At 45.7% G+C, this 22,697-nt stretch overlaps 1 protein-coding gene across 1 annotated transcript in view; it reads left to right on the top strand.

Annotated features, from left to right (window-relative positions):
• Window positions 1–22,697, top strand: part of LOC139419149 (glutamate receptor ionotropic, NMDA 2D-like) — a 131,184-nt gene that overhangs the window by 39,355 nt on the left and 69,132 nt on the right. The window contains exons 8-13 of the mRNA XM_071169120.1: window positions 2,400–2,553; window positions 4,837–4,962; window positions 12,055–12,284; window positions 13,357–13,517; window positions 16,443–16,512; window positions 16,734–16,851. Of these exons, the coding sequence (XP_071025221.1) occupies window positions 2,400–2,553; window positions 4,837–4,962; window positions 12,055–12,284; window positions 13,357–13,517; window positions 16,443–16,512; window positions 16,734–16,851 (859 nt within the window). The remainder of the gene's footprint in view (window positions 1–2,399; window positions 2,554–4,836; window positions 4,963–12,054; window positions 12,285–13,356; window positions 13,518–16,442; window positions 16,513–16,733; window positions 16,852–22,697) is intronic.

Genomic DNA, 22,697 nt, shown 5'->3' on the forward strand with positions numbered 1-22,697 from the left:
CTATAATAATGTGTTATGTGACCAGTGTACCCCTCTATCTCTCTGAATGTAGTTTATCCTATAATAATGTGTTATAAGGCCAGTGTACCCCTCTATCTCTCTGAATGTAGTTTATCCTATAATAATGTGTTATAATAATGTGTTATAAGACCAGTGTACCCCTCTATCTCTCTGAATGTAGTTTATCCTATAATAATGTGTTATAAGGCCAGTGTACCCCTCTATCTGTCTGAATGTAGTTTATCCTATAATAATGTGTTATAAGACCAGTGTACCCCTCTATCTCTCTGAATGTAGTTTATCCTATAATAATGTGTTATAAGGCCAGTGTACCCCTCTATCTCTCTGAACGTAGTTTATCCTATAATAATGTGTTATGTGGCAGTGTACCCCTCTATCTCTCTGAATGTAGTTTATCCTATAATAATGTGTTATAAGTCCAGTGTACCCCTCTATCTCTCTGACTGTAGATTATCCTATAATAATGTGTTATAAGACCAGTGTACCAATCTATCTCTCTGACTGTAGTTTATCCTATAATAATGTGTTATAAGGCCAGTGTACCCCTCTATCTCTCTGAATGTAGTTTATCCTATAATAATGTGTTATAAGACCAGTGTACCCCTCTATCTCTCTGAATGTAGTTTCTCCTATAATAATGTGTTATAAGACCAGTGTACCCCTCTATCTCTCTGAATGTAGTTTATCCTATAATAATGTGTTATAAGACCAGTGTACCCCTCTATCTCTCTGAATGTAGTTTATCCTATAATAATGTGTTATAAGACCAGTGTACCCCTCTATCTCTCTGAATGTAGTTTATCCTATAATAATGTGTTATGTGGCAGTGTACCCCTCTATCTCTCTGAATGTAGTTTATCCTATAATAATGTGTTATAAGACCAGTGTACCCCTCTATCTCTCTGAATGTAGTTTATTCTATAATAATGTGTTATAAGACCAGTGCACCCCTCTATCTCTCTGAATGTAGTTTATCCTATAATAATGTGTTATAAGACCAGTGTACCCCTCTATCTCTCTGAATGTAGTTTATCCTATAATAATGTGTTATAAGGCCAGTGTACCCCTCTATCTCTCTGAACGTAGTTTATCCTATAATAATGTGTTATGTGGCAGTGTACCCCTCTATCTCTCTGAATGTAGTTTATCCTATAATAATGTGTTATAAGTCCAGTGTACCCCTCTATCTCTCTGACTGTAGATTATCCTATAATAATGTGTTATAAGACCAGTGTACCAATCTATCTCTCTGACTGTAGTTTATCCTATAATAATGTGTTATAAGGCCAGTGTACCCCTCTATCTCTCTGAATGTAGTTTATCCTATAATAATGTGTTATAAGACCAGTGTACCCCTCTATCTCTCTGAATGTAGTTTCTCCTATAATAATGTGTTATAAGACCAGTGTACCCCTCTATCTCTCTGAATGTAGTTTATCCTATAATAATGTGTTATAAGACCAGTGTACCCCTCTATCTCTCTGAATGTAGTTTATCCTATAATAATGTGTTATAAGACCAGTGTACCCCTCTATCTCTCTGAATGTAGTTTATCCTATAATAATGTGTTATGTGGCAGTGTACCCCTCTATCTCTCTGAATGTAGTTTATCCTATAATAATGTGTTATAAGACCAGTGTACCCCTCTATCTCTCTGAATGTAGTTTATTCTATAATAATGTGTTATAAGACCAGTGCACCCCTCTATCTCTCTGAATGTAGTTTATCCTATAATAATGTGTTATGTGGCAGTGTACCCCTCTATCTCTCTGAATGTAGTTTATCCTATAATAATGTGTTATGTGACCAGTGTACCCCTCTATCTCTCTGAATGTAGTTTATCCTATAATAATGTGTTATAAGACCAGTGTACCCCTCTATCTCTCTGAATGTAGTTTATCCTATAATAATGTGTTATGTGGCAGTGTACCCCTCTATCTCTCTGAATGTAGTTTATCCTATAATAATGTGTTATGTTACCAGTGTACCCCTCTATCTCTCTGAATGTAGTTTATCCTATAATAATGTGTTATAAGGCCAGTGTACCCCTCTATCTCTCTGAATGTAGTTTATCCTATAATAATGTGTTATAAGACCAGTGTACCCCTCTATCTCTCTGAATGTAGTTTCTCCTATAATAATGTGTTATGTGACCAGTGTACCCATCTATCTCTCTGACTTTAGTTTATCCTATAATAATGTGTTATAAGGCCAGTGTACCCCTCTATCTCTCTGACTGTAGTTTATCCTATAATAATGTGTTATAAGGCCAGTGTACCCCTCTTTCTCTCTGACTGTAGTTTCTCCTATAATAATGTGTTATGTGGCCAGTGTACTCCTCTATCTCTCTGAATGTAGTTTCTCCTCCTGTCCATCAGGTGGTGGGACAGCGAGCAGATATGGCCATCGGATCCCTCACCATCAACGAGGAGAGGTCAGAGGTCGTGGACTTCTCCGTCCCCTTCGTGGAGACGGGCATCAGCGTCATGGTCTCCCGTAGCAATGGAACCGTCTCACCCTCTGCCTTCCTGGGTGAGTGAAGGAACTGATGAGGTTGAAGTAAATCTGGACATTATTGATGGTCCAGGTAAAAATTAAATTCCCACTTGCACATGACTCTCCACCTCCTCCCTGTCTAGCTGTGACTTTGCTGATAGCTACTTTATTGAGGAAAAGTGTACTTACAATGACAGTGATGTGTGGTTGTCCCACCTAGCTACTGTATGTTAAGATTAATGAACTAACTGTAAGTCACTCTGGATAAGTGTAAGGGGTGGCAGGGAAGTGCAACGCAGGAGAGCAGAACTTGGTGAATAGGCAGAACAGTTTAATATATAATATAAAACAACAAACACATTGGCACCAGTAACACATAGCACAAGAACTTACAATAAACAATTCCCGACAAGGACATGGGGGAAACAGGGGGAAAATATACAACATGTAATTCGGGATTTGAAACCAGGTGAGTGTGAAAACAAGACAAAACAAATGGAACATGAAAAATGGATCGGCAATGGCTAGAAGACCGGTGACGTCGACCACCAAACACCGCCCGAACAAGGAGAGGAATTGTGACAATATGAGAGTCTGCTAAATGACTAAAATGTAAATGAACCTTATGCACAGATCTAGGATCAGCTTACCCTCTCCCAATTCAAAAGTGCTGTGGTTCCATCAAATGGTTCAATCTTTACTTGCGTTTGTTGTTACTTTTACTTTGTCACGTCGTTTCAGCTTATACTTCCAGTCTGTCAGCAGGTGAAATAATCTTTTAGATTGAATTACAGTAAACAGAATGGACTGGAAGACACAGAAACACTGGAGTAGTGGGTCATGCTGTGTTAGCTAGCTGGATTGTTTGCTCGCAGAGCTCTGTAACTTAGATTGGTTTGGGCTCTGATGGATTCTCAGTCGCCTCTATCAACAAATCAAATAAAATCCAATTGTATTAGTCACATGCGCCGAATACAACAGGTATTACAGTGAAATGTTTACTTACGAGCCCCTAACCAACAATGCAGTTTAAAAAAATATGATAAGAATAAGAAATGAAAGTAACAAGTAATTAAAGAGCAGCAGTAAAATAACAATAGCGAGACTATATACAGGGGGTACCGGTACAGAGTCAGTGTGCAGGGGCACCGGTACAGAGTCAGTGTGTGGGGGCACCGGTACAGAGTCAGTGTGCAGGGGCACCGGTACAGAGTCAGTGTGTGTGGGTACCGGTACAGAGTCAGTGTGTGGGGGCACCGGTACAGAGTCAGTGTGCAGGGGCACCGGTACAGAGTCAGTGTGTGTGGGTACCGGTACAGAGTCAGTGTGTGTGGGTACCGGTACAGAGTCAGTGTGTGGGGGCACCGGTACAGAGTCAGTGTGTGTGGGTACTGGTACAGAGTCAGTGTGTGGGGGCACCGGTACAGAGTCAGTGTGTGGGGGCACCGGTACAGAGTCAGTGTGTGGGGGCACCGGTACAGAGTCAGTGTGTGTGGGTACCGGTACAGAGTCAGTGTGTGGGGGCACCGGTATAGAGTCAGTGTGTGTGGGTACCGGTACAGAGTCAGTGTGTGGGGGCACCGGTACAGAGTCAGTGTGTGGGGGCACCGGTACAGAGTCAGTGTGTGGGGGTACCGGTACAGAGTCAATGTGTGTGGGTACCGGTACAGAGTCAGTGTGTGGGTACAGGTACAGAGTCAGTGTGTGGGGGTACAGGTACAGAGTCAGTGTGTGGGGGTACAGGTACAGAGTCAGTGTGTGGGGGTACCGGTATAGAGTCAGTGTGTGGGGGTACAGGTACAGAGCCAGTGTGTGGGGGTACAGGTACAGAGTCAGCGTGTGTGGGTACCGGTACAGAGTCAGTGTGTGGGGGTACAGGTAGTTGAGGTAATATGTACATGTAGGTAGAGTTATTAATGTGTTCTAGGTATGTATGGGTTAGTTGAGGTAATATGTACATTTAGGTAGAGTAATTAATGTGTTCTAGGGATGTATAGGTTAGTTGAGGTAATATGTACATGTAGGTAGAGTTATTAATGTGTTCTAGGGATGTATGGGTTAGTTGAGGTAATATGTACATTTAGGTAGAGTAATTAATGTGTTCTAGGGATGTATAGGTTAGTTGAGGTAATATGTACATGTAGGTAGAGTTATTAATGTGTTCTAAGTTGTGTTTATACTGAATGTCTTTGTTGATCCTCTCCTCTCCTCTCCTCTCCTCTCCTCTCCTCTCCTCTCCTCTCCTCTCCTCTCCTCTCCTCTCCTCTCCTCTCCTCTCCTCTCCTCTCCACTCCTCTCCTCTCCTCTCCTCTCCCTCAGAGCCCTATAGTCCAGCGGTGTGGGTGATGATGTTCGTCATGTGCCTGACCGTGGTGGCTGTGACCGTCTTCATATTTGAGTTCTTCAGTCCAGTCGGCTACAACCGCAGCCTTTCCAGCGGAAAGAGTAAGTGACAGAGTTCCATTAGAAAGAGGCTATGCTGGGTCCATGTTTTGTAGCCATGTTGTTTCCTAGGTGACACACAATACAGTTGTTCTATATGTTCAGTGTCTCATAGATCATGTGACAGAACATTCCAGAATACCCTCCCTACACTGTGTTTGGCTGATGTACATGTCCATCACCACAGGACATGTCTATGCCTTGTTTATGCTGTTGATGTTGTTGATGATGTTGGTTGGTCAGTCAATCAAGTATCACTGCAGAAATATTGATTGGTATGAAAGTGTGTGTATCAGAGGATGGAAACCAATACTGTCTCTCATATGTTGCATTGCAGCCCTATATGTTTAATATTGAAGCAGACATTTATTATTTAGCAGTGCAGTTTGCACCGCTGTCATATTCTGTATGTTTCCTGCCTCTGTCCGATACCTCCGCGCTCTCTCTCCTTCTCTCTCTTAGGTCTCTCTCTCCTTCTCTCTCTTAGGACTCTCTCTCTCTCCTTCTCTCTCTTAGGTCTCTCTCGCTCTCTCCTTCTCTCTCTTTCTCTCTCTTAGGTCTCTCTCTCCTTCTCTCTCTTAGGACTCTCTCTCTCCTTCTCTCTCTTAGGTCTCTCTCTCTCTCTCCTTCTCTCTCTTAGGTCTCTCTCTCCTTCTCTCTCTTAGGTCTCTCTCTCTCTCCTTCTCTCTCTTAGGTCTATCTCCCTCTCTCTCTCTCTCTCTCTCTCTCTCTCTCTCTCATTCTCTCTCTTAGGTCTCTCTCTCTCTCTCTCTCTCTCTCCTTCTCACTCTTAGGTCTCTCTCTCTCTCTCCTTCTCTCTCTTAGGACTCTCTCTCTCTCCTTCTCTCTCTTAGGTCTCTCTCTCTCTCCTTCTCTCTCTTAGGTCTCTCTCTCTCTCTCCTTCTCTCTCATAGGTCTCTCCGTGCTATCTCTCCTTCTCTCTCTTAGGTCTCTCTCTATTAGGTCTCTCTCTCTCTCTCTCTCTCTTTCTCTCTCTTAGGTCTCTCTCTCCTTCTCTCTCTTAGGACTCTCTCTCTCTCCTTCTCTCTCTTAGGTCTCTCTCTCTCTCTCCTTCTCTCTCTTAGGTCTCTCTCTCCTTCTCTCTCTTAGGTCTCTCTCTCTCTCCTTCTCTCTCTTAGGTCTATCTCCCTCTCTCTCTCCTTCTCTCTCTTAGGTCTCTCTCTCTCTCCTTCTCTCTCTTATGTCTCTCTCTCCTCTCTCTTAGGTCTCTCTCCCTCTCTCTCTCTCTCTCTCTCTCTTAGGTCTCTCTCTCTCTCTCTCTCTCTCTCTCTCTCTCTCTATCTCCTTCTCTCTCTTAGGTATCTCTCTCTCCTTCTCTCTCTTAGGTCTTTCTCTCCTTCTCTCTCTTAGGTATATCTCTCTCTCTCCTTCTCTCTCTCCCTCTCTCTCTCCCCTCTCTCTCTCTCTCCTTCTCTCTCTTAGGTCTCTCTCTCTCTCTCTTCTCTCTCTTAGATCTCTCTCTCTCTCCTTCTCTCTCTTAGGTCTCTCTCTCCTTCTCTCTCTTAGGGTCTCTCTCTCCTTCTCTCTCTTAGGTTTCTCTCTCTATCCTTCTCTCTTAGGTCTCTCTCTCCTTCTCTCTCTTAGGTCTCTCTCTTAGGTCTTTCTCTCTCTCTCGCACTTAGGTTTCTCTCTCCTTCTCTCTCTCTCTCAGGTCTTTCTTTCTCTCTCTCTCTCTTAGGTCTCTCTCTCATTCTCTCTCTTAGGTCTCTCTCTTAGGTCTTTCTCTCTCTCTCTCTCTCTTAGGTCTTTCTCTCTCTCTCTCTTAGGTCTCTCTCTCCTTCTCTCTCTTGGGTATTTCTCTCTCTCTCTCTCTTAGGTCTTTCTCTCTCTCTCTCTCTCTCTTAGGTCTCTCTCTCTCTTAGGTCTCTCAGATTCAGATGGCTTTATTGGCATGGGAAATGTGTTAACATTGCCAAAGCAAGTGAGGTAGATAATATACAAAAGTGAAGGTCTCTCTCTTAGGTCTTTCTCTCTCTCTCTCTCTCTCTTAGGTCTCTCTCTCTCTCTTAGGTCTCTCTCTTAGGTCTCTCTCTCTCCTTCTCTCTCTTAGGTATCTCTCTTAGGTCTCTCTCTCTCTCTCTTAGGTCTCTCTCTCTCTCTCTCTTAGGTCTCTCTCTCTCTCTCTCTTAGGTCTCTCTCTATTAGGTCTCTCTCTCTCTCAATTCAATTCAATTCAATTCAGATGGCTTTATTGGCATGGGAAATGTGTTAACATTGCCAAAGCAAGTGAGGTAGATAATATACAAAAGTGAAGGTCTCTCTCTTAGGTCTCTCTCTCTCTCTCTCTCTCTCTCATTCTCTCTCTTAGGTCTCTCTCTCTCTCTCTCTCTCTCTCTCTCCTTCTCACTCTTAGGTCTCTCTCTCTCTCCTTCTCTCTCGTAGGACTCTCTCTCTCTCCTTCTCTCTCTTAGGTCTCTCTCTCTCTCTCTCCTTCTCTCTCTTAGGTCTCTCTCTCTCTCTCCTTCTCTCTCATAGGTCTCTCTCTCCTTCTCTATCTTAGGACTCTCTCTCTCTCCTTCTCTCTCTTAGGTCTCTCTCTCTCTCCTTCTCTCTCTTATGTCTCTCTCTCCTCTCTCTTAGGTCTCTCTCCCTCTCTTTCTCTCTCTCTCTCTCTCTTAGGTCTCTCTCTCTCTCTCTCTCTCTCTCTCTCCTTCTCTCTCTTAGGTCTCTCTCTCTCTCTCCTTCTCTCTCTTAGGACTCTCTCTCTCTCCTTCTCTCTCTTAGGTCTCTCTCTCTCTCTCTCTCCTTCTCTCTCTTAGGTCTCTCTCTCTCTCTCCTTCTCTCTCATAGGTCTCTCTCTCCTTCTCTATCTTAGGTCTCTCTCTCTCTCCTTCTCTCTCTTATGTCTCTCTCTCCTCTCTCTTAGGTCTCTCTCCCTCTCTTTCTCTCTCTCTCTCTCTCTTAGGTCTCTCTCTCTCTCTCTCTCTCTCTCTCTCCTTCTCTCTCTTAGGTCTCTCTCTCTCTCCTTCTCTCTCTTAGGTCTTTCTCTCCTTCTCTCTCTTAGGTATATCTCTCTCTCCTTCTCTCTCTCTCTCTCTCTCTCTCTCTCTCTCTCTCTCTCTCTCCTTCTCTCTCTTAGGTCTCTCTCTCTCTCTCTCTCTTCTCTCTCTTAGATCTCTCTCTCTCTCCTTCTCTCTCTTAGGTCTCTCTCTCCTTCTCTCTCTTAGGGTCTCTCTCTCCTTCTCTCTCTTAGGGTCTCTCTCTCCTTCTCTCTCTTAGGTTTCTCTCTCTCTCCTTCTCTCTCTTAGGTCTCTCTCTCCTTCTCTCTCTTAGGTCTCTCTCTTAGGTCTTTCTCTCTCTCTCGCTCTTAGGTTTCTCTCTCCTTCTCTCTCTCTCTTAGGTCTTTCTTTCTCTCTCTCTCTCTTAGGTCTCTCTCTCATTCTCTCTCTTAGGTCTCTCTCTTAGGTCTTTCTCTCTCTCTCTCTCTCTTAGGTCTTTCTCTCTCTCTCTCTCTCTTAGGTCTCTCTCTCCTTCTCTCTCTTGGGTATTTCTCTATCTCTCCTTCTCTCTCTTAGGTCTCTCTCTCCTTCTCTCTCTTAGGTCTCTCTCTTAGGTCTTTCTCTCTCACTCGCTCTTAGGTTTCTCTCTCCTTCTCTCTCTCTCTTAGGTCTTTCTTTCTCTCTCTCTCTCTCTCTCTTAGGTCTCTCTCTCATTCTCTCTCTTAGGTCTCTCTCTTAGGTCTTTCTCTCTCTCTCTCTCTCTTAGGTCTTTCTCTCTCTCTCTCTTAGGTCTTTCTCTCTCTCTCTCTCTCTCTTAGGTCTCTCTCTCTCTTAGGTCTCTCTCTTAGGTCTCTCTCTCTCCTTCTCTCTCTTAGGTATCTCTCTTAGGTCTCTCTCTCTCTCTCTTAGGTCTCTCTCTCTCCCTCTTAGGTCTCTCTCTCTCTCTCTTAGGTCTCTCTCTCTTAGGTCTCTCTCTCTCTCAATTCAATTCAATTCAATTCAGATGGCTTTATTGGCATGGGAAACGTGTTAACATTGCCAAAGCAAGTGAGGTAGATAATATACAAAAGTGAAGGTCTCTCTCTTAGGTCTCTCTCTCTCTCTCTCTCTCCTTCTCACTCTTAGGTCTCTCTCTCTCTCTCCTTCTCTCTCATAGGTCTCTCTCTCCTTCTCTATCTTAGGACTCTCTCTCTCTCCTTCTCTCTCTTAGGTCTCTCTCTCTCTCCTTCTCTCTCTTATGTCTCTCTCTCCTCTCTCTTAGGTCTCTCTCCCCCCCTCTCTCTCTCTCTCTCTCTCTTAGGTCTCTCTCTCTCTCTCTCTCTCTCTCTTCTCTCTCTTAGGTCTCTCTCTCTCTCCTTCTCTCTCTTAGGTCTTTCTCTCCTTCTCTCTCTTAGGTATATCTCTCTCTCTCCTTCTCTCTCTCCCTCTCTCTCCTCTCTCTCTCTCTCTCCTTCTCTCTCTTAGGTCTCTCTCTCTCTCTCTCTCTCTTCTCTCTCTTAGATCTCTCTCTCTCTCCTTCTCTCTCATAGGTCTCTCTCTCCTTCTCTCTCTTAAGGTCTCTCTCTCCTTCTCTCTCTTAGGGTCTCTCTCTCCTTCTCTCTCTTAGGTTTCTCTCTCTCTCCTTCTCTCTCTTAGGTCTCTCTCTCCTTCTCTCTCTTAGGTCTCTCTCTTAGGTCTTTCTCTCTCTCTCGCTCTTAGGTTTCTCTCTACTTCTCTCTCTCTCTTAGGTTTTTCTTTCTCTCTCTCTCTCTTAGGTCTATCTCTCATTCTCTCTCTTAGGTCTCTCTCTTAAGTCTTTCTCTCTCTCTCTCTCTCTCTTAGGTCTTTCTCTCTCTCTCTTAGGTCTCTCTCTCCTTCTCTCTCTTGGGTTTTTCTCTATCTCTCCCTCTTAGGTCTTTCTCTCTCTCTCTCTCTCTTAGGTCTTTCTCTCTCTCTCTCTCTCTTAGGTCTTTCTCTCTCTCTCTCTCTCTTAGGTCTCTCTCTCTCTTAGGTCTCTCTCTTAGGTCTCTCTCTCTCCTTCTCTCTCTTAGGTATCTCTCTTAGGTCTCTCTCTCTCTCTCTTAGGTCTCTCTCTCTCTCTCTCTCTCTTAGGTCTCTCTCTCTCTCTCTCTTAGGTATCTCTCTCTTAGGTCTCTCTCTCTCTCAATTCAATTCAATTCAATTCAGATGGCTTTATTGGCATGGGAAACGTGTTAACATTGCCAAAGCAAGTGAGATAGATAATATACAAAAGTGAAGGTCTCTCTCTTAGGTCTCTCTCTCTTAGGTCTCTCTCTCTCTCTCTCTCTCTCTCTCAGGTCTCTCTCTCTCTCTCTTAGGTCTCTCTCTCTCGCTCTCTCTCTTAGGTCTCTCTCTCTCTCTTAGGTCTCTCTCTCTCTTAGGTCTTTCTCTCTCTCTCTTAGGTCTCTCTCTCTTATGTCTCTCTCTCTCTTAGGTCTCTCTCTCTCTCTCTTAGGTCTCTCTCTCTCTCTCTCTCTCTCTCTCTTAGGTCTCTCTCTCTCTTAGGTCTCTCTCTCTCTCTTAGGTCTCTCTCTCTCTCTCTCTCTCAGGTCTCTCTCTCTCTCATCTTTTACAGCATGACTGCTGTGCTGTACATATTTTACCTCTCTACCTCTCTGTCCTCCTCTCACACATTCCCTTCATCTCTCATCTCAGTGTTGAAAGCGGTGGTGTTCAATATTTATTGAAAGTGCTTGAGAGGGAATCCGCAAAGTATTATTTACTTATTTCAAATCAAAGTTTATATGTCACATGCACGGGATACAACAGGTGTAAACAGTACAGTGAAATGCTTACTTTAAAGCCTTTCCTCATCAATGCAGTGTTCAGTACCAAAGGTAAAGAAATAGAAAATCCACAATAGGATCTTAAAAAGAGCATGGAATCAATACTAGTTCAGATCAAATAAAAACAGGAAATAAAACACCTTAAAAACAGTAAATATACCTTATCATAAGGCATGGATCAGTCATTCCAGGGGTTTTGGATATTTAGTTCATCTTGTGTGGAACAATATTGTCCATGAACGTTGCTTACAGTAAAATGGGTTGAAAACACTGTTTCGCGAGCCAATACTAACTAGCGATACCAATAGACTTCCAGTCTTTGCGCTATCTGCTAGCATGCTGTTATCCCTTTAACACTGCAGGCCTTCATTTAAAGCTCTATTGGTATCTGCTAGCATGCTGGTATCCCTTTAACACTGCAGGCCTTCATTTAAAGCTCTATTGGTATCTGCTAGCATGCTGGTATCCCTTTAACACTGCAGGCCTTCATTTAAAGCTCTATTGGTATCTGCTAGCATGCTGGTATCCCTTTAACACTGCAATCCTTCATTTAAAGCTCTATTGGCATCTGCTAGCATGCTGGTATCCCTTTAACACTGCAGGCCTTCATTTAAAGCTCTATTGGTATCTGCTAGCATGCTGGTATCCCGTTAACACTGCAGGCCTTCATTTAAAGCTCTATTGGTATCTGCTAGCATGCTGGTATCCCTTTAACACTGCAGGCCTTCATTTAAAGCTCTATTGGTATCTGCTAGCATGCTGGTTTCCCGATAACACTGCAGGCCTTCATTTAAAGCTATATTGGTATCTGCTAGCATGCTGGTATCCCGATAACACTGCAGGCCTTCACGTAAAGCTATATTGTTATCTGCTAGCATGCTGGTATCCCTTTAACACTGCAGGCCTTCATTTACAGCTCTATTGGTATCTGCTAGCATGCTGGTATCCCTTTAACACTGCAGGCCTTCATTTAAAGCTCTATTGGTATCTGCTAGCATGCTGGTATCCCTTTAACACTGCAGGCCTTCATTTAAAGCTCTATTGGTATCTGCTAGCATGCTGGTATCCCTTTAACACTGCAGGCCTTCATTTAAAGCTCTATTGGTATCTGCTAGCATGCTGGTATCCCGTTAACACTGCAGGCCTTCATTTAAAGCTCTATTGAGAGGACTGTTGACTGGATGCACTCATACTTTTCCAGTGAGGGACTCTCCTCCTCCTTTTCCCTCACGTCCTCCCTCTTTCTCTCTCTCTCTCTCTCTCTCTCCCTCTTACCCCACCCCACCAAACTCCCTCTCTGCCCCAACCCTGGTCTCCCCCCATCCCCTCCTCTCCCTCTCTCCATCCAGAAGCAGGAGGCTCTACGTTCACCATAGGAAAGTCTGTGTGGTTGCTGTGGGCCATTGTGTTCAATAACTCGGTCCCAGTGGAGAACCCCAGAGGAACCACCAGTAAGATCATGGTGCTGATCTGGGCCTTCTTCGCTGTCATCTTCCTGGCTTCCTACACAGCCAACCTGGCTGCCTTCATGATCCAGGAGGAGTACATAGACACTGTCTCTGGACTCTCAGACAAAAAGGTAAACATAGAAGAATGGTGGTGTGTTTTTTTTTGAAAGGTGGGTAAGGGTTATAGGTAAGGGTTATGGGTAAGGGTTATAGGTAAGGGTTATAGGTAAGGGTTATAGGTAAGGGTTATAGGTAAGGGTTACGGGTAAGGGTTATGGGTAAGGGTTATAGGTAAGGGTTATAGGTAAGGGTTATAGGTAAGAGTTATAGGTAAGGGTTATGGGTAAGGGTTATAGGTAAGGGTTATAGGTAAGAGTTATAGGTAATGGTTATGGGTAAGGGTTATAGGTAAGGGTTATAGGTAAGGGTTATAGGTAAGGGTTATAGGTAAGGGTTATAGGTAAGGGATATAGGTAAGGGTTATAGGTAAAGGTTATAGGTAAGGGTTATAGGTAAGGGTTATAGGTAAGGGTTATGGGTAAGGGTTATGGGTAAGGGTTATAGGTAAGGGTTATAGGTAAGGGTTATAGGTAAAGGTTATAGGTAAGGGTTATAGGTAAGGGTTATAGGTAAGGGTTATAGGTAAGGGTTTGATTCTGATGTACCAATGTTTAAAAATAGTTTAACATCAATTTCACTCGCAAGCACACAATGATGTCCAGGCTCCCTCTCTCTCTCTCTCTCTCTCTCTCTCTCTCTCTCTCTCTCTCTCTCTCTCTCTCTCTCTCTCTCTCTCTCTCTCTCTCTCTCGCTCTCTCTCTCTTTCTTTCTCTCTCTCTGCTTTCTGAGGTTCAATGTTTTGGTTGAATATGATAGCATGGTATTTTGAGCTTGATGTTGAGTGTACTGTCATGGCCTATTACAGCTCAGTGCTTTATGGTCAATACTTTGTTGTTGTGATACTGCTCAGTGTTATGGTGATTGGACATGGCTACAGATACACTTATTTTACAATACAACTGGATTCATACGGTTTATGTGGTTCAGCCTCTATGGTTCTCTGATGTAGAAAAAAATATACTTCCTTGTACTGTAGCAAAGCACAGGCTTCTCCCCTCTCTATTCAAACATAGGCCCATTGTTTCTTCATAAAATAGGGATGTTTAGCCCAACTCAAACTCACCTTTCTCACCTCTCTTTCAGTTCCAGCACCCCACAGAGCAGTACCCACCTCTGAAGTTTGGCACGGTGCCCAATGGAAGTACAGAGAAGAACATCCGCAGTAACTACCCTGGCATGCACCATTACATGGTCAAATATAACCAGAGAGGGGTGGAGGACGCCATTAACAACCTCAAGACTGGGTCTGTCTTTCTTTCTGTCCCCTCTGGGATCTGAACTATGTCTATGAGATGATCCCCTCACTCTCACTCTTTCCCCTAAACTTCCCTCTCACAATATCAACCTCTCACCCTAAAACTTCTCACCCAAAAATTTTACAGAAACAGTCAAATACTTCCCCCCTCTCCTCTCCTTCTCTCTCCATCCCTCTCCTCTACCCTCTCCTGTCCTTCTCTCTCCATCCCTCTACACTCTCCTCTCCTTCTTTCTCCACCGCTCTCCTCTACTCTCTCCTCTCCTTCTCTCTCCATCCCTCTCCTCTACCCTCTCCTGTCCTTCTCTCTGCATCCCTCTCCTCTACTCTCTCCTCTCCTTCTCTCTCCATCCCTCTCCTCTACCCTCTCCTGTCCTTCTCTCTGCATCCCTCTCTACTCTCTCCTCTCCTTCTCTCTCCATCCCTCTCCTCTACTCTCTCCTCTCCTTCTCTCTCCATCCCTCTCCTCTACCCTCTCCTGTCCTTCTCTCTCCATCCCTCCCCTCTACACTCTCCTCTCCTTCTTTCTCCACCGCTCTCCTCTCCTCTCCTTCTCTCTGCATCCCTCCCCTCTACCCTCTCCTCTCCCCTCTCCTCTCCTTCTCTCTGCATCCTCCCCTCTACCCTCTCCTCTACCCTCTCCTCTCCTTCTCTCTGCATCCCTTTCCTCTACACTCTCCTCTCATTCTTTCTCCATCCCTCTCCTCTCCCCTCTCCTTCTCTCTCCATCCCTCTACTCTCCTTCTCTCTGCATCCTCCCCTCTACCCTCTCCTCTCCCCTCTACTCTCCTTCTCTCTCCATACCTCTCCTCTACCCTCTCCTCCCCTTCTCTCTGCATCCCTCTCCTCTACACTCTCCTCTCCTTATTTCTCCATCCCTTTCCTCTCCCCTCTCCTCTCCTTCTCTCTCCATCGCTCTACTCTTCTTCTCTCTGCATCCCTCCCCTCTACCCTCTCCTCTCCCCTCTCCTCTCCTTCTCTCTGCATCCCTCCCCTCTCCACTCTCCTCTCCTTCTCGCTGCATCCCTCCCCTCTACACTCTCCTCTCCTTCTCTCTCCATCCCTCTCCTCTACCCTCTCCTCTCCTTCTCTCTCCATCCCTCCCTCTACACTCTCCTCTCCTTCCCTCTCCCCTCTCCTCTCCTTCTCTCTGCATCCCTCTCCTTTACACTCTCCTCTCCTTCTCTCTCCATCCCTCCCCTCTACTCTCTCCACTCCTTCTCTATGCATCCCTCTCCTCTACCCTCTCCTCTCCTTCTCTCTGCATCCCTCTCCTCTACTCTCTCCTCTCTTTCTCTCTGCATCCCTCTCCTCTACTCTCTCCTCCCCTTCTCTCTGCATCCCTCTCCTCTACACTCTCCTCTCCTTATTTCTCCATCCCTTTCCTCTCCCCTCTCCTCTCCTTCTCTCTCCATCGCTCTACTCTTCTTCTCTCTGCATCCCTCCCCTCTACCCTCTCCTCTCCCCTCTCCTCTCCTTCTCTCTGCATCCCTCCCCTCTCCACTCTCCTCTCCTTCTCGCTGCATCCCTCCCCTCTACCCTCTCCTCTCCTTCTCTCTCCATCCCTCCCTCTACACTCTCCTCTCCTTCCCTCTCCCCTCTCCTCTCCTTCTCTCTGCATCCCTCTCCTTTACACTCTCCTCTCCTTCTCTCTCCATCCCTCCCCTCTACTCTCTCCACTCCTTCTCTATGCATCCCTCTCCTCTACCCTCTCCTCTCCTTCTCTCTGCATCCCTCTCCTCTACTCTCTCCTCTCTTTCTCTCTGCATCCCTCTCCTCTACTCTCTCCTCTCCTTCTCTCTGCATCCCTCTCCTCTACTCTCTCCTATCCTTCTCTCTGCATCCCTCTCCTCTACTCTCTCCTCTCCGTTTCTCTGCATACCTCTCCTCTATTCTCTCTTCTCCTTCTCTCTGCATCCCTCTCCTCTACTCTCTCCTCTCCTTCTCTCTCCATCCCTCTCCTCTACTCTCTCCTCTCCTTCTCTCTCCACCCCTCCCCTCTACACTCTCCTCTCCTTCTCTCTGCATCCCTCTCCTCTACTCTCTCCTCTCCTTCTCTCTGCATCCCTCTCCTCTACTCTCTCCTCTCCTTCTCTCTCCACCCCTCCCCTCTACACTCCCCTCTCCTTCACTCTGCATCCCTCTCCTCTACTCTCTCCTCTCCTTCTCTCTGCATACCTCTCCTCTACTCTCTCCTCTCCTTCTCTCTGCATACCTCTCCTCTTTTCCCTTTTCCTCTCTTCTTCTCTTGTTAAATCTGCATCATATGTCTGCTGGGTTGTATAATCCTTACAGTTTACTGTCACTAAGCCCCTGTCATCATCTCTCCCCGATTGCCTCACCACCCCATTTATAGAACACTGTTAATGTGCTGGGAATGAGATGCTCTCTGTCACTCCCTCTGTCTTCCTCTCTCACCCCTCTTCTCTCTCTCTCTTTCGCTCTACCTCAACCTCTCTTTATCTCTCCATCATTATTTCCTTTCCTTTCTTTAATATATGCCCTCTCCCCCACCCACCCTCTCTCTCTCTCTCACTCTCTCTCTCTCTGGTTATTTCCTCCCCTGTGTGTTCTCTCGGTGTGTTTGTGCTTAAACTTTATAATACTCATCACTCTCTATCTCTCTCCCCCATGTGTCTTTTGCCCCGGAAGTGTGTAAATCGTCTTTCCCTCTCTCTCTCTCCTCCCATCTCTTTTCTCACAGTACTATAAATCCTTATCTCTCCACCTTCCATCCCCTCTCTCTTTCACTCTCTTTACTTTTCACTCTCTTTAGCACTTTCTCCCTTTCTCTCTTCTCCCTCTCTCTCGTTCTAACTTCAGATCTCTCTCACTCTCTCAACTCTTGCCTTTCTCTTTCTCTACTCCATCCCCCTGTTCTATTAACTCTTTAACTCCCCCGCTCTCTCTACAGGAAGTTGGATGCCTTTATCTACGATGCAGCTGTGTTGAACTACATGGCCAGGAAAGACGAGGGTTGTAAGGTGATGACCAGACAAGTTTGACTTGATGTATTCTATCTATTTACTCCTTTATTGTGTTTTATTGTCAGCTAGATAGTGGGTTGCTGTCACTTTGTGAAAATTGCATTTGTGAAAATAGCAATACAAAATGTGATGTATTGCTTGGTTGATTGGTTGGGTGAGTGAGTGATTGAGTGAGTAGTTGCTTGCTTGATTGATTGATTGATGTTTGCTTGTCAAAGGTGATGACCATAGGCTCTGGGAAGGTATTTGCCACCACAGGCTACGGTATCGCCCTGCACAAGAACTCCCGCTGGAAACGCCCCCTCGACCTGGCCCTGCTGCAGCTGGTGGGAGACGGTGAGGACAGGGGAGGAGGGGAGGAGGAAGGAGGCCGGGAGATGGGGAGGATAAGGGAGGACGGGAGGAGGAAGGGAGACGGTGAGGACAGGGGCGGAGGAGGGATGGAGGAAGGGGAAGGATGTAGATAGTGAGGGGAGACTTGGGGAAAGTTTAAGGTGTGGTAGGGGGTAAAAAGGAGATGGGAGGAGAAAGGGGGAGATGGAGGTCAAAGGGCAAAGGGTAAGGCAAGATGCTCCCTACACCTACCCCTTGGTCCTAACCATTTGATGTTTGCAGATCTGTAAGGTCTGGATAGGTATCAGCAGTTCTGTGTTAGAGCTTCCACCATATTGCTTCCACCTTACAGATCTGCAAATACTGGAGGGTTAGGGCCAAGGGGAAGGGGGAGGGAATGAATTGGGACTGGCTGAGGGAATAAGGTGGGGAGATGGTGATGATTTGTTGGGTCATGATGGGAACAGGGGCAAATGCTATGCTGAGATGAACTGGGGATCATAGGAGTGAGGGACCCTGAACAGGGGATGAGGCCTGAGGAATGAGGAATGAGGGATCTTGAACAGGGAACGAGGCCTGAGGAATGAGGGATCTTGAACAGGGGATAAGGCCTGAGAAATGAGGGATGTTGAACAGGGGATAAGGCCTGAGGAATGAGGTATGTTGAACAGGGGATAAGGCCTGAGGAATGAGGGATGTTGAACAGGGGATGAGGCCTGATGAATGAGGGATGTTGAACAGGGGATGAGGCCTGATGAATGAGGGATGTTGAACAGGGGATAAGGCCTGAGGAATGAGGGATGTTGAACAGGGGATGAGGCCTGATGAATGAGGGATGTTGAACAGGGGATGAGGCCTGAGGAATGAGGGATGTTGAACAGGGGATGAGGCCTGAGGAATGAGGGAAGTTGAACAGGGGATAAGGCCTGAGGAATGAGGGATGTTGAACAGGGGATAAGGCCTGAGGAATGAGGGATGTTGAACAGGGGATAAGGCCTGATGAATGAGGGATGTTGAACAGGGGATAAGGCCTGATGAATGAGGGATGTTGAACAGGGGCTGAGGCCTGAGGAATGAGGGATCTTGAACAGGGGATGAGGCCTGATGAATGAGGGATGTTGAACAGGGGATTAGGCCTGAGGAATGAGGGATGTTGAACAGGGGATGAGGCCTGAGGATTGAGGGATGTTGAACAGAGGATAAGGCCTGAGGAATGAGGGATGTTGAACAGGGGATGAGGCCTGATGAATGAGGGATGTTGAACAGGGGATGAGGCCTGATGAATGAGGGATGTTGAACAGGGGATGAGGCCTGAGGAATGAGGGATGTTGAACAGGGGATAAGGCCTGAGGAATGAGGGATGTTGAACAGGGGATGAGGCCTGAGGAATGAGGGATGTTGAACAGGGGATGAGGCCTGATGAATGAGGGATGTTGAACAGGGGATGAGGCCTGAGGAATGAGGGATGTTGAACAGGGGATAAGGCCTGAGGAATGAGGGGTGTTGAACAGGGGATTAGGCCTGATGAATGAGGGATGTTGAACAGGGGATGAGGCCTGAGGAATGAGGGATGTTGAACAGGGGATGATGCCTGATGAATGAGGGATGTTGAACAGGGGATAAGGCCTGAGGAATGAGTGATGTTGAACAGGGGATGAGGCCTGAGGAATGAGGGATGTTGAACAGGGGATGATGCCTGATGAATGAGGGATGTTGAACAGGGGATGATGCCTGATGAATGAGGGATGTTGAACAGGGGATGATGCCTGATGAATGAGGGATGTTGAACAGGGGATGAGGCCTGATGAATGAGGGATGTAGAACAGGGGATGAGGCCTGAGGAATGAGGGATGTTGAACAGGGGATGAGGCCTGAGGAATGAGGGAAGTTGAACAGGGGATAAGGCCTGAGGAATGAGGGATGTTGAACAGGGGATAAGGCCTGAGGAATGAGGGATGTTGAACAGGGGATAAGGCCTGATGAATGAGGGATGTTGAACAGGGGATAAGGCCTGATGAATGAGGGATGTTGAACAGGGGCTGAGGCCTGAGGAATGAGGGATCTTGAACAGGGGATGAGGCCTGATGAATGAGGGATGTTGAACAGGGGATTAGGCCTGAGGAATGAGGGATGTTGAACAGGGGATGAGGCCTGAGGATTGAGGGATGTTGAACAGAGGATAAGGCCTGAGGAATGAGGGATGTTGAACAGGGGATGAGGCCTGATGAATGAGGGATGTTGAACAGGGGATGAGGCCTGATGAATGAGGGATGTTGAACAGGGGATGAGGCCTGAGGAATGAGGGATGTTGAACAGGGGATAAGGCCTGAGGAATGAGGGATGTTGAACAGGGGATGAGGCCTGAGGAATGAGGGATGTTGAACAGGGGATGAGGCCTGATGAATGAGGGATGTTGAACAGGGGATGAGGCCTGAGGAATGAGGGATGTTGAACAGGGGATAAGGCCTGAGGAATGAGGGATGTTGAACAGGGGATGAGGCCTGATGAATGAGGGATGTTGAACAGGGGATGAGGCCTGAGGAATGAGGGATGTTGAACAGGGGATGATGCCTGATGAATGAGGGATGTTGAACAGGGGATAAGGCCTGAGGAATGAGGGATGTTGAACAGGGGATGAGGCCTGATGAATGAGGGATGTTGAACAGGGGATGAGGCCTGAGGAATGAGGGATGTTGAACAGGGGATGATGCCTGATGAATGAGGGATGTTGAACAGGGGATAAGGCCTGAGGAATGAGTGATGTTGAACAGGGGATGAGGCCTGAGGAATGAGGGATGTTGAACAGGGGATGATGCCTGATGAATGAGGGATGTTGAACAGGGGATGAGGCCTGATGAATGAGGGATGCTGTACTATGACTTTCAGGCATTAGTAGCAGCACTATTCTTGAGAATCTCTTTTTATATACCTTCCTCTCTTGCTCCTCTCTCCCTTTTCTCTCTGTCTTCCATCTGATGAAAGGAAATATTTAGTTTGTGTGTGTCCGTGTTGTTTGGAGGGATCATCACAACTTGTGACAGTTTTATAGTCATTACAGATAAGCTGAGGACCAGAGAGAGAGACGGAGAGGCACAAAGAGACAGAGGGAGAGAAGGACAGAAATGGACTGCAAGAAATAATGGATGAAACAGACAGACTGACTAAACCTCAAGGAATAGTAGAGACACATATAGACATTTCAGTAGAAATAGAGATGACAGTGAGCCAGATAATTCAATAATTGAATTCTGATAGGGTGTTATTGTAGCACTATGTTTGTCCATTGTCCATTTCCAAGTCGGGGATTAGAGAGAAAGAGATTTAGCCTGTAATAGTGAGAAAGGCTGTTTTTAGCAGAGGCTGTCAAAACACTAATGCTTAATTGTCATTTTTACAGTCTACACACACACACACACACACACACACACACACACACTGTATTGTCTCAATAGGATGCTCCTTGTTTGGCTTGACTCGTTGTTTAATCGTCTTTGCTCGTGGCGTGGCGGACAAAGCCCTTTAGCTGCCTACACACTGATAAAGTCTATGAAACAAGATCCTGGGTAAGAGTTAAACACCCGGACCACGTGGGAAACACTCTATGCATGGGAAACGGAGCGTTCAGATGTGCACTCACAGGTTGTATTTGTTGTTGCTTTTATTTATGTTATTTGTGGCGTTTAGCATGCCCTTGCTCTTACGTCTGTGTACCCCCGGCTGAACAATGGTGCAGTATGGTGGAGGGCTCTAGTAACAGCAGCTGTTAAGTGAGGATGGATCTGGTAATAGGAAGGTATTATACTGTATGTGGGGATTACTAAAAAAGAGGATTTATTCCTAGAGGATAGGAGATGTTTCTCACATTCACATTTCCTTTCTGACATCCTCTTCTATTCCATTATTCCGTTATTCCTCTTATGTCAGTTTATATTATGTCATGTTGTTATGTCTTGTCATAACTGCATTCAGGAGGAGAGACACTGACCGATGATTTGATGAACTGTAATAGTTGTGTCGTTACACACTGCCTCATGTGAATCTATAGCATCTATCACCATTTTCTCTGGATAATGGTTGCACAATGTGTGACTCTGAGATCTTATTGATCTCTCCACAACCAGCACCTCTGCAGTGCACAAAGGTTTCCTTTCTCCTTTTGAGATCTAAAGTAGTTTGCAAAGGGTTTGATACAAGCAGTAGTTTGTATATGATTTGAGAAGCAGTTGGTTGTTTTGTCTAGGGCTTGATAGAGACAGGGGATTATATATACTTTGCCGCCCAGGCAGCTACCATGTACCCACACGTCTGTGGACATGTCTGGCAGGGTGTCATGGGTGGCCGTTTGACAGAATTGCCCCTACCCCCTATTGCCCATGTTTTCCCTAAAACCAACTTGCTGGAACATGCCAGCTGTGTGGTGGCAGCGCCAGCTCTACCTGACCTCACCTGCCAAGTAGGTCAGATGTACTGTGTGGATTTGACACACCTGCCAGATTTGGCAGGCTGGAGCTGGTTGGAGCTGGCTGGAGGTGCGAAGAGAGAAGGATGCCATCAAAACAAAAACAGTCTACAGCTATGGTCTGAGAGAGAGAGAGAGAGAGAGAGAGAGAGAGACACAGAGAGAAAGAGACACACAGAGAGAGACACAGAGAGAGAGAGATACACACAGAGATAGAGAGACAGAGAGAGAGAGAGAGAGAGAGAGAGAGAGAGAGAGCGAGAGAGACAGAGAGAGACACAGAGAGAGAGAGACACAGAGAGAGAGAGAGAGACACACAGAGATAGAGAGAGAGAGAGAGAGAGAGAGAGAGAGATACAGACAGAGAGAGAGACACAGAGAGAGAGAGACACAGAGAGAGAGAGAGAGACACACAGAGATAGAGAGAGAGAGAGAGAGAGAGAGAGAGAGAGAGAGAGAGAGAGAGAGAGAGCGAATAGAAAACACAGAAAGCACAGTCAAGTGGAGAGAAAGCCCCAGGGATGAGACAGAGCTTAGTAAAAGGTTTTTGTTTGGAGGAACGTGTGTGTGTATGCTTTTCCTATTCTGTGTCATTGTGTTTCAATATGGCAGTTATCCATATCAATTTGTCATTGGTGAAGGTCAAGACTGAAGAGATACACTCAAAGTCAAGTGGAAAAAAGGCACAGAAAGTGGCAATTTTTCTAAAGATTCTCGTCTTCTCTTTGAGAAGGCAGCTTTATACAGGTATCTCAGTCTGTTGTTGCGTTCCAATATGCCCTGGTCCATCTGTTACTGTAGCTGTGGTGTCTGGCTAAACGGCTAATGATGTTCAACAGAAGTCCCATTAGTCAAATCACATGGCTGACTGGGCCGGCATGATTTAAGCAACGACAGCATAGGAGGTAGTAGAGAGGTCAGTAGAATAGCAGGGTTTGGGTCAGCTAAATTTCAATTCAGTCAGACAATAAATACTATGAGGACTTTCAACCCCAGGGCTTGAATTTCAATTAATATCCTGAAGTGATGCAATTAAAATAAACTTGGCACTATAACCCTGGACAGTAGTAGAAGTATCAGTAGTGTTATAGTGTTGACACTATATAAATAATTACATTGAATATTGTACGTACCTACAGTTTAGTATGATTACTATTCATGTGTTCATGGTTATTATTGGCATTAGCTTTGACCGTGACTTTTCCCCTCTGATGATCACCCAGAGTTGTACCTGTTCAATGTGACTCTACCACAGGTTGAGTGGGCTGTATCACTTCTCTGTATTTGTACTGTTTGTACATGGTTATACACCTTTTATTTCTTAGGTTGAAAGTAAAGGAAAGTAATATTGAATTGCTTGTGGCCATTCCTTGTCAAGTTACTACAGGTA

The sequence above is a fragment of the Oncorhynchus clarkii genome, chromosome 2, assembly GCF_045791955.1.
Source record: "Oncorhynchus clarkii lewisi isolate Uvic-CL-2024 chromosome 2, UVic_Ocla_1.0, whole genome shotgun sequence".
Classification (NCBI taxonomy): domain Eukaryota; kingdom Metazoa; phylum Chordata; class Actinopteri; order Salmoniformes; family Salmonidae; genus Oncorhynchus; species Oncorhynchus clarkii.